The sequence below is a fragment of the Meriones unguiculatus genome, chromosome 2 (assembly GCF_030254825.1).
Source record: "Meriones unguiculatus strain TT.TT164.6M chromosome 2, Bangor_MerUng_6.1, whole genome shotgun sequence".
In the NCBI taxonomy this organism is placed as follows: Eukaryota; Metazoa; Chordata; class Mammalia; order Rodentia; family Muridae; genus Meriones; species Meriones unguiculatus.
The window spans coordinates 55,375,931-55,388,227 of NC_083350.1; the positions used below are offsets into that span (position 1 = coordinate 55,375,931).

The 12,297-nt window shown below is 40.7% G+C and overlaps 1 protein-coding gene across 2 annotated transcripts in view; it reads right to left on the reverse strand.

Moving 5' to 3' along the window:
* Positions 1 to 10,882: 10,882 nt before the first annotated feature.
* Positions 10,883 to 12,297, reverse strand: part of Iws1 (interacts with SUPT6H, CTD assembly factor 1) — a 48,305-nt gene continuing 46,890 nt past the window's right edge. The window contains exon 15 of one of the 2 annotated variants that reach the window (XM_060377511.1): positions 10,883 to 11,899. In XM_060377511.1, the coding sequence (XP_060233494.1) occupies positions 11,812 to 11,899 (88 nt within the window). In that variant the 3' untranslated portion in view covers positions 10,883 to 11,811. The remainder of the gene's footprint in view (positions 11,900 to 12,297) is intronic. The other variant, XM_060377512.1, reaches the window with a different exon arrangement.

Sequence of the window (12,297 nt, forward strand, 5' to 3'; positions counted from 1 at the left end):
GAAGCAGCTGGATGCCCAGGAGGTGCTGCTCAGAATGACCTTACAGTGGTTTGGCCTCTTGAAGAGGCCTGAAAACATATCATGGTAACACCATGGTAGAAGCAACTGTGCTGGAAGTCATCACAGTATTGACAAGAAGGCATGGAGCAGTTTTGGGGCGGGACTCAGTTCTAACAACTTGTTTTTGTGAGAGCTAAGGGTGCTCAGAAGGTTGAGGCAGGAAAGTCACTGCCTTCCGAGGGTGGCGATTGCAGCGACCTAAGGCTCTCCCCTAGGCCCCACATCTTAAACATGCTGTATCATCTTGCTGCTTTGGCAGTCTTTCAGCATGTGGACCCTCGGGTTCATGCCATATCCAAATCATAGAGGCTGAGTGTGCCTGCTGACGGATATTGGCAGGTGTATGAGTGTCTGGCCTGAGTGAGATCTACTATTGTTGGATGCCATCCAACTAGCCCACCTAACACTAAGAGGAGAGGGAAGGGAAATATTCTGTGTGTGTGTGTGTGTGCGTGTGCGCGTGCGCGCGCATGTGTGCATGGCCATGTCCATGTCCATGTGTGGCCCCTCTCTCTCCTGTGGCTGGGACATTGTATTGGGGTTCTCCAGGGTAGCAAGCTTAGAGAATGAATCTGTATCACAAAGGGGGATCTGTAAGCTTGGTTTCTGCGATAGGGGCTGTAGAATCCAACAATGGCCATGTGCACACCAGAGAGGCTGAGAACCTAGGAGCTGCTCAGTGCGTGGGGGTAGGGGGACTCAGCGGGCCTTCCGCTCCCCATGTAATTCCCCTCCTACTTTCACGTCCCTGTGTATGTGACCCAGTGAGTTTTATTAGGATTGACTCTAGGAACGTGGGCATCTTACTAGTGGTTACACCACTGAAGAAAATGTCTCTCTCCACCAGCTACCTTTAACTGCTTGTGGATCCTCAGGGAGGGCTGGGCCTCATGAGCCTAGTTTCATTGTTTTTATGTGGACATCATTTTCCCAGCTCCATATGTTGAGGAGGTAATCTTATTACCAGTATATAAACTTTAAACACCTTTGCCCACAATTATGTGGCTATCGCTGTGTGGATTTATTTCTGGTCTTCTTATTCTACTTCATTGGTGAGCATGTTCTCTCTCTCTCTCTCTCTCTCTCTCTCTCCCTCTCCCTCTCTCTCTCTCTCTCTCTCTCTCTCTCTCTCTCTCTCTCTCTCGCTGTGTGTGTGTGTGTGTGTGTGTGCTTTAGTGTCATGCTAGTTCTGACGCCATGTCTTGTTGTACAGTTTGAGGACAGGTATTGTAATAATCTCCAGCATGCTCTTCCTGTTTAAGGCTATTTGAGAGTCTTTGTGCTACAATGTAAATTTTGATTTTTTTTTTTTTTTACTTAAAAATTATTTATTTGGTATGTGAGGTGGGACATACCTTCAATCCCAGAGGCAGAGGCAGGCAGATCTCTATGAGTTTGAAGATAATCTGGTCTATATAGCGAGTTCCAAGCCATCCGGAGTTCCACAATGAGACCTTGTCTCAAAGAAAATCAAGAAAATGTCATTGGAATTCTGACGGGGATTATACTGAATCTGTAGATTGCCTTTAATGACTTTCGCAATATGAACTCTGCCAACCCATTAGCATGAGAGGCCTTTTCATCTTCTGGTGTCTTCCATTTTCTTTATTGTCTAAAAATGTTTCATTGTAGAAGTCTTCCACCTCCTCATGTAGGCTTCTTTTTTTTTAAATATTTATTTATTTATTTTACATATATGTGTACTTTATCTGTAGATCACTTGCATGCCAGGAGAGGGCATCAGATTCCAGTATAGATGGCTGTGAGCCACCATGTGGTTGCTGGGAATTGAACTCAGGACCTCTGGAAGAGCAGACAGTGCTCTTAACCAGCGAGCCATCTCTCCAGCCCCTGTATGCTTATTTCTAGCTTTTCTTTTTCTGTTGTAAATAAGATATTCCTCCCAATTTCAATCTTAGTGAATTGATTGATAGAAAAGATGCTGTGTGGGTTTTACACACTTCTACTCTGCGGAGAGTGCTTATCACATCTAAGAGCTTTTCCAGTAGAATCTTTAGGATCTTTTAAGTATAGGATCATTGCCTGCAAACAAGCTTAGCTGACTTTTGCCTTTACCGCAAGTATTTGTTTTTTGTTTTTGTTTTTGTCTTGTGGCTCATTAAGATTTTAAGCACTATAGTGAGTAAGAGCAGAGAGCGGCAACCCATAACTTATTCCTGATTTTAGAGAAAGTACTTTGTTTTCCCCGATTTAATATAATGCTAGTTAGAGGCTTGTCAGATCTAGCCTCTGATATGTTGAAGCATGCTCCTTTATTCCTAGTTTCTTCAGGTCTTTTATTGTGAAGGGAGAGACACTGCATTTTGTCAGTGGCCTTGTCTACATCTATTAAGATGGTCTTTGAGTATTTAAGTGCTGTGCTTTTAATGATTTATTTATGTTGAATCATCCTTGTATCCTGGAATAAAACCAAGTTGGTCACGCTTTGGTAGGCAAGTTTTGTTTTTTTGTTTTGTTTTGTTGAGACAGGGTTTCTCTGTGTAATAAATAAATAGCCCTAGCTGTCCTGGACTGGCTTTGTAGACCTGGCTGGCCTCAAGCTCACAGAGATCCATCTGCCTCTGCCTCCTAAGTGCTGGGATAAAGGTGTGCACCAGCAAGAAAATTTGCACTTATGTTCAGCATTGGAAAAGTTGGCTGAAATGTTTTTGTTGCTGTTATGTGTCTTATCTGGTCTTGGAGTCAGGGTGGTGCTGGCTTCATAGGCTGTTTGCAGTGTGCCTTCCTGTTCTCTTTTGTGGGACACTTTGAGAAGCCTTCATTTTAGCTCTTCTTTAAAGTGTTAGCAGATTCACTAGGAATCTGTCCAGTTCTTGGTTTTTCTTTATTGGGAGATCATTACTGCTTCAATCTCATTGTCCAGCTGTGTGGAGGTGGTGGTGCACGCCTTTAATCTCAGCACTCGGGAGGCAGAGGCAGGCGGATCTCTGTGAGTATGACGCCAGCCCAGAGAGTTACAGGAAAGCTTGGGCTAAAACAGAGAAACCATGTCTTTTAAAACCAAACCAAAACCCCAATCTCATTGTTTATTATAGATATATTTGTTGTTTATATCTTCTTGATGTAATGGTAACTCATATTTGTCTAGGAATTTATCTGTATCTTCTATATTTTCCAACTGTTTAGAATATAGGTAGATTTTAAAAGCATCTCCTAAAGAGCTTCTGGGTTTCACTGTTATAATGTCCCTTTTCTTGCCCTTAATATACATTAGTTTTATTACTAATAAAACATTAGTTTTATGCTCCTTATGTTTTTCATTTTGACTAACCAAAAATAACTAAAGGAAGTTTGTTTGTCTTTTCAAAGATCAGTTACGTTTTTATTACTTCTTAAATTGTTCCTCTAGCCTCCACTTCATTATTTATCATTTTCATCTCTTGATTTTGGTTTAAGACCCCTAAATATGGCATTATTTATTTGAGATCTCTCTGCTTTGTTTTTTTTTTTTTGTTTGTTTGTTTGTTTTTTGTTTTCTTTGGGGTTTTTTTGTTTTTTTTTTTTTTTTCAAAACAGGGTTTCTCTGGGTAGCCCTAACTCTCTGAGAACTTCCTCTGTAGACCAGGCTGGCTTGGTACTCAAAACACCCATGTACCTCTGCCACCCGAGTACTGGAATTAAAGGCATGCATCGCCACTGCCAGCCTATCTGGGCTTTTTTTTTTTTTAAGATTTATTTATTTATTTAATGTATATATGAGTGCTCTACCTGGTTTTTAATGTAAGCATTTACATATAAAATTTACTTGTAGACCTGCATTTACTGTATCCCAAAGTTTGGATTAGTTGTGCTGTCATTTCACAGTTTTTGTTTAACTATATGAATTTAAAATGTCCTCCTTGGTTTGTGGACCACTGATTATATTCAAGGGCGTGTTGCTCAGTCTGTGTCTCTCTTCTGTGTCGTTTTTGTTTCTCTTTTGACATTAGCGGTTATTAGTCTTTACATGTTAAAAGCTCACTTATGTGTATACATGTATGTGCATGCCTGATGCCCACACAGGTAAGATGGCATTGGATCCCCTGGAGCTGAAGCTACACTCTGCTGTGAGCCACCATGTAGGTGCTAGACTGAATTTGGGTCCTCTGGAAGAGCAGGCAGTTCTCTTAACCACTGAGCCATCTTTCCAGTCCCTGATTTCTAGTTTTGTTCTACTTGTTTGATAAGATGGACAAAATTACTTCAAACACTGCATTTGTTAAGCCTTGCTTTCTGACCTAAAATGTTACCTATTTTAGAACATTCCATGAGCTGCTGAGAAAAGCATATGTTCTACCACTGGTGTAAGTCTGCAGATGTCTGTAGAGTTCACTTGAATGGTGTAGTTTAATTCTAAAATTAAAATTCTAAACTTTCTTTGTGAATTTGGACAAGAGTCTGGATGTCCTATCTGTTTATTGAGAACAGAATATTGAAGTCGCCCATTGTTAATGCATGTGGATCCATTTGTCAGTCCCGAGCCGGGGTCCACTTCTTCCCTTAGGGTGTCCAGGCACTGATCCAGTGATATAGCTCTCTTTTTAAAATTGATTTATTTGGTTTTTTGAGACAGGGCTTCTCTATGTAGCCTTGGCTGTCCTGGACTTGCTTTGCAAACCAGTCTGGCCTCAACCTCACAAAGATCTGCCTGCATCTGCCTCCTAGAGTGCTGGGATTGCACGCATGTGCCCTAGGCCGGCAGTACAGCTCTCTTTATTGGGGGTGATTAAGAGACATATACACTTTGGGGGAGTGAATATTGGTTATTGGGTGCATGCATGGACATTGTTGGCTGGGGTGAGGTGCTGGGCATGCTTCATTTGCATGGAGAGAAATTCCAGGTGCTAGGCTGTGTGACTACCTCAAGAACTGCAAGGCTGGGGAATTAAAGCACTACATGCCAGGGCATGCAGGCACAGAACAAGGAGGGAGTCATCTTTATTTCTGCCAATCTCAAGATTGTGATTTTTGGACATATCTTGACCTCACTCTAGTCCAATTTTCCCAGCTGCACAGTCTATGAGCCCCACACCCATTTGTTCCTTTGTGTGTGCAAGTATTTGTTTTAGGAAATTTGGATCAACAATATTCAATGCATAAATATTCACAATTGTCATGTCACCTGAAGTTGTTCCCTTTAGTGATTCTCAAGTGTGCGTGTGTGTCACACACACATTGAGTGTTCAGGCATGCATCCCCTGAGGCAAGAGAAAAATGCCAGCTATCTTCCTCTACCACCGACTTTCTGCCTTGTTGCTGAGACAGGGTCTCTCACTGAGCCTGAAGCATGCCGTTTCTGCAAGGCTAGCCAGTGAACTCATGATTTGTATTCTTATCTTCCAGTGCTGGGGTTACAGGTACATGCAGTTACACCCAGCTTTTCATGTGAATGCTGGGGACCTAACTCTTATCTATTGAGCCATCTTCCCAATTCTCCTTAGCTTCAATTGCGAATTTTTGTATTATTTTCTTATTATTCCTTTGAAGTATGTTGTTTGTGCTTTGTTCCCTTGAGTTTGCAGTATGTTTAGCTCTCATTAGTATCCGCAAGAATGGATCCTCAATATCTCTTTTCCATTTTATAAACTACTGCCTCTTACTTGGGTCTCTGAAGGGAAGTTTGATGTAGTTCTTATCCTTGTTCCTAGAGATACTCCTCTGGCTTTTTTTTTTTTCCAAGATTATCCTTTTTGTATTTGATTTCTGCAGCTTGAATATGATTTTTTTTTTGTAGGTTTTGTTGTATTTTCTAAGTTAAAACAAAATCTGGGTTCCAGTGAGATGGTTCATTGAGAAAAGGTGCTTGCTGTTAAGCCCCATAACCAGAGTACAAATCCAGGGACACACAGGGTTGAAGGAGAGAACCAACTCCTGCAAATTGTCCCCTGAAACTGGTCAAAACAGGCATTCTTACTGGGCATGGTGATGCACACCTTTAATTTCAGCAGAGGCAGATCTCTGTGAGTTGAGACTAGCCTGGACTACACACCAGAGTTGTGTAGTAGGCCCTGTCTCAACAAATATACAAACAACACATACCAGGTAGCCTCAGAAATGACTGGAAGAACAAACCTGAAAGGAATCTATGAGGCCATAAATGTCACACACACACACACACACACACACACACACACACACACACACACACACCAGGTAGCCTCAGAAATGATTGGAAAAACAAACCTGGAAGGAATCTATGAGGCCACAAACAGATCTTCCTAGCCAGTGACGGATACTGGAATAGATCCCTTAACCCGAATATTTTTGCTCAAGCAAAAGCATGGCCTTGCAAGAGGGATGATGGACAGACTTCCTGGTGTTACAAAAATGTAAAGTTTGACATAGATGGTACCAAAACATAGCAAAGTAGTTTGAAAATTAACAATATTTGAAACATTTCATCTAACTACAGTGATAGACAAAGAGGAAGCGGCCTGCTTGTTGTTCCCAGAACACATCTGTAATAGAGCTCCACCAGGACACTGACATGATGACTTCTACCTGGTCTTTTCCATGTCCACACACCCTCTGCTAAAAGAAGCCTCCTGCTTCTTCCACTGCATTCTACAGGGACAATCTGGCTGAACTTTAATGAAAAACCTGCTCTCCATACTAAGTAGTGAATGCATTAGATTTGATTAAAAAAATAAGACCTTGGGAAAACTCAACTTTGGTGTAGATGTCAATTTGTAGTATGATTTATATAGCTGAAAGTGTCCAGGAACAGATTCTGAAAAGGTTAGACTTATACTATGCTAGAGGGATGTTGGTTTCTAGAACTCAGACTTTTTCATTCATTAATATTCTCTGTAGTGATCCCTGGAGCTTCCACTCCAAAAAAAGAATAAAAATCAAAGCTACCCCAAGCAGCAGGCAACAGCCAGAAAAGGTGATCAGTAATATATATGTTTCTAGCTGGAGTGTAAAAAAAAACAATCCCTTTTCTGATGTTTATCCACTTGTGGATGGAGTGAAATGGTACAAAGAGCATATTTCTCTGGTGTTCAATCATTTGGCTCATTGTCATCGTGAAGGCAGTATTTTTCCACTCTTTAGAAATAGGAGTGCTTTTATGGACTAAACAGAATTCACACTGTTACAATCTTTGTTGTTGATCAGGCCTGGTGAGGCACATCTTTAATCACAGAACTCAGTAGGCAGTGGAAGGTGGGTCTTTGTGAGTTTGAGGCCAACCTGATCTACAAAGGAACTTGTAGGCTAGCCAGAGTTACAGTGAGGCCATCACAAAGCAAGACCAACTGAACATGAAACAAACAACAAATCACCATTGAAACCTTTGCTGTTTTATTAGATTTGAAGCACCGTAAAGAGACAGAAAGCAGAAAAGAAACTTGAGACTGACCTCAACAAACTGGACTGCTTATTTCAAACAGCAAGGGGCAGACACAGTGGAAAAGAAGTATCTGCTAAAGGGGAAGGGGATAGTTGGAGTTTATACAGGAGGTTGGGAATACAAACTGCTGGGGCGACCTGAAAGCCTCCAGTTTCTCCCTCCTTGTCCTAACAAGGACATTTTATCTTTAGAAACTGCCTTGTCCCTGTTATCAGATATAGGTCATAGTGGGCAATTAATGGCAGTTTGGCAATGGCATTGGTGGGAATTTCAATATAGGGCTTGAGTCAGGTAGTTTGTTGAAGGTTTACTGTAACAGTTATACAAACTGCTACATTTTTGTTTATAAGTGGTGGCATATTTGTTTTTCTGTTTTTGCTTTTTGGAGATCTATTTCATCTTGTATGAGTGTCTCCCCTGCACGTTTATTATGTATGCCATGTGCATGTCTGGTACCTGTGAAAGTCAGAAGAGGGCTTCGGATCACTTGGAACTAGTTATGGTTTGCTGTGAACTACCAATTGAGTTCTGGGAACTGAAACCTCATCCACTGAAAGAGCAACAAATGCTCTTAGTGGCTGAGCCATTTCTCCAGAATTTTCCATTTAAATGTTTATAGGCAGCAAGATGGCTCCAAAGGTAAGAACACTTGCTGCCCAAGCCTGGTAACCCAAATCCCACCCCTGTGAAAAAGCTGGATGTAGTGGTATGCACCTATAATTCCAATACTCCCATTGCAAGACAGAACTGTTTGGAAGCTAGTGGACCAGCCAGCCTACAGGTATACCACATGGGAGGAACAAGGCGACCCTACTTTAACAAAGTGAATCAAGTAGGAGAAATCTAACTCTTGAAAGCTGTCCCCTGATCTACATACAAACACACACACACACACACACACACACACACACACTCACACCCAACATGGCATACAAATGGCCACTTAAACATATACATTCTACACAAATATACACATACATAAAAATAAAATGTTTGCTTTATTGAAGTAGAATAAAGAAAAAAAGACCAATTATTAGATCCAAACTAACTGATTTAGTGACTTACTTAAAGTACTGCTTGTATTGCCTATTTGCCAAACATGACTTTACTTGCTGTCTGGGACAAAATGACTGTGAGAAGCACCTAAAAGGTCATTGCCCTTATCGACTGCTGACTGCCACATGTGCTTCTGTAAGATCTTGCTTGCTTGCCTGCCTCATCTTACAGTTTTAGAGTATAAAATGAGAACACATGATGTACCCAGGATGGAAGCCTTTCAGTTCTGTTGGCTTTGGTCCACCTGTGACATCTCTCTTCCACTCTCATTGGTGTGGCAGTGCTTATTCCAGAGCAACTCTGGCAACAGTATCACGTTACATGATAGTACTGGGGCTGTTTATGGAACAGAATGTTGATGCTGAAGTATGAAGCAATATGCTGTTGGTGCACTTATCACTCATGTACAAAGCTGCTAAATAAACAGTTTTGTACTTTCATCTTTAGTATGTCAGTGGAGTTTTAAAAGCGGTTTGTACAAATATTAACTGTGGTTTCTGAAACAGCACACGCTTGTGGATTACACTTTCCTGCCACTGCACAATCGTATTCTTCTCAGCAATGTCAATGATATGTGAGGAAAAGGAGACAAAAATTTTAAGTTCAAATTTAGACTGGTCATAGTAATGCGAGTAAGTGATAATTGTCTGTTTGCAATAAGTGAGACATCCCAATCACCACTCCAAGGCTCAGGGAGCATCAGAAGATGGGGCAGAAAGAACATGAGAGCTGAGGGAAGCAGTGAATGTTGTAGAACACTGTCTTCCAGGCATGACATGAATGTTTTTTCTTTTTCCTTTGGTTTTTCAAGACAGGGTTTCTCTGTGTTGCCCAGACTGTTCTAGAACTTGCTCTGTAGAACAGGCTGGCCTTCAACTCAGAGATTTGCCTGCCTCTGCTTCTTGAATGCTGGGATTAAAGGTGTGCACCACCACCACTACCTGGTGGATGTTGTACTCTTGAATAGATTTGGCCTGCCAAAAACTGATCATGCGGGAGGGAGGGAATCATAAGGCCCCAGCCCTAATGAAGGATCTTTAGGCAGCTGTTGCTGGGGGAGAAGACAATTTCTTCAGTGGTGTAGCCCCTGGTAAGGCACCAGATGAATTAAAAATAAAAAAAAAAAAAAAAAAGAAAAGGAAAAGGGCATTAATGCTCATAAGTATAGTGGAAGAGCAAGTTTATTACAGATATGTGGGAGAACATAGCCAAAGGCAGACACATCTCAGAGTTCAGAGTGGAAAGGACCATGTGGGAAGAGAAAGAAGAGGGAATCAAGGGGAGTAAGTTGCAGCAGCCACAGGCCAAAGGCACAAAAGGGGCAGGTAATAACTGCCCTGCCCTAGGTAAGATAAGGCTATTCTACAATCTATCAGGTACCTGTGTCTTATACTGATTGTAATAGTGGGTTAGATAATACCACTGTAATAATTATAGGGCTAATAAAATACATTAGACCATACCTTTAAATTAACAACAACATGGGCTAGGCATGGTGGTACATGCCTTTAACTGCAGCACTTGGGAAGCAGAGGCAGGCAGATCTCTCTGAGTTCAAGGCCAGCCTGGTCTACAAAGCAAGTCCAGAACAGTGGAGGCTACACAGACAAACCTTGTCTAGAAAAAGCAAGCAAGAAAGACAAGAAAGAAAAAAAGAAAGGAACAACACAATCCAAAATATTTTAACTTCTTGTTGCTTCCTTAGTCTAAAAGAGATACAATGACAAACTAAGGGTTAAGTAGGACTGAGAATATTTTATAATCGTTGTTTTATACCACTTGGTCATCTTAATATTGTGAAGTCACATGGCAGGTACCATTTAACTTTAATGAGTTACTAAAGTTATGTGGTTGCTCACATTTTGATGAGGTCATCAGCCAAGATGCAGGCAAGTCATACAGCTGCTGTTTAAAATGTTTTCCTAGATCTACTTTTTAAAACAAGACTTGAATCTAAGTTACATATAGAGTATACTCTACACCAGAGTTGAATCACATATATAGTATTTTGTAGTAAATTAAAATTCCTATGTATAGGTTTTAAGATTTTTTTTTTCAAGACAGAGTTTCTCTGTGTAGCCTTGGCTGTCCTGAGCTCACTTTGTAGACCAGGCTAGCCTTGAAATCACAGCAATCTGCTTGCCTCTGCCTCCTCAAGTGCTGGGATTAAATGCGTGTGATACTAATCCGGCTTAATTATAAGATTTTTGTTATACGTTTTAAGCCAATTTTTGTTACAGATTTTATAAGCATGGTATTTATAAACAATGAATTGAACCTAGAAGAGTGGGGCAGTATAAAGAAGGTGAATATGACCTTATATAAATGAATATATATAAATATACATCACAATGAAACCAATTGTGTATAATATATACTAAAAGGACCAAATGCTCTAAATTAATTGTCCAGTGGAATATATTAGTGCTATTAAGACACTGACAGTTTAAACGTTTTTATTAGTTATGAGAACTTTCACACATTCATTCTTTTGCTGACTTCAATTTGTTATGGAAACTGCTGAACAATGGGAAACTCTTAAGTTAAACTGACCAAGTAATTTCATTTTGTTCTAGTTTTAGCTAACTCCATGCTTCACCCTACTGCTCCCCAGGCCAGGCTAAGCACACCCTACTGAGCAGAACATTCTCATGCAGCCATACCTGTAGCTTCAGGACATCCACCATTTCACAACATAAAACAAACTTTTAATTATACCTGTTTTATACTGTGCTAGAGATCAAACTTGGGGCTTTGTACTGATGGGTGTGGCAGTGCATGCTTTAGGTTAACATATGAAGTAGGTTTTCAAATAAGATTTGTCAGTCAGGCTGGGTGTTTTGATGCACACCTTTAATCCCAGCACTCAGGAGGCAGAAACAGGAGGAACTGTGAATTTGAGGCCAGCTTGGTCCACATAGTGTCTTCCAGGACAGCCAGGAGTTCATTTTTCTGGCCTGGCCTTGCTTTTTCCTTGATGTGGCTTTCAAGAGACTTAGAATAGTTGTATATGATCACACTGGCTGAATTCCACAAAAACAGTACTTACTACTAGCCACTGATGGGCTTAATACACAACTTATCTGGGGAAACTCATTTCCACAATATTTCTAGTCAAAACCTTTCTTGCTGCTCAGGAAATGTGCACCAAAAAGAATTAGAAATCATGCCTTCTGCAAACTCAAAAGGCAGGTGATAATCTCTCTGACTCTCAAACCAGGAGTAGTGAATTCAGTATCTTGAGAAATTCTCATGTATTAACTAATCATTGGTGTCTGCAAAGGTTCCTTTTCTACTGCTGTAATAAAACACCATGACCAAGGCAAGAATTTATTTTGGGCTTATGGCTCCAGAGTGTTAGAGTCCACAATGGCAGAATGAAGTAGCAGGTGGCAGGCAGGAGCAGCAGCTGAGAGTTCACATCTTGAACTGCAAGCAGAAAACAAGAGAGTTAATTCAAAATGACATCAATCTTTTGAAAATTCAAAGCCCATACCCAGTGCTGTATTTTTCCCAGGAAGGCCAAACCTCCTAACCCTCAGAAACAGCCACCAACTGGGGACCAATTATTCAAATGCCTTAAACTTATGGTTGATATCTCATTCAAACTACCATATTCCACTCCCTGGTTCACATAGGCCTATGGCCATATCACAATGCAAAATGCATTAGTCCAACTCCAAAAGTCCCCATTTTCTTCCACAGTTTCAAGACAGTTTAAAAGTCCAGTTTCTGAAACTCAAGGCAATCTTTTAATTGTAAGGCCCTGTAAGATCAAAAGCAAATTACATACTTCCAACATACAATGGAACAGAATATATGCTACC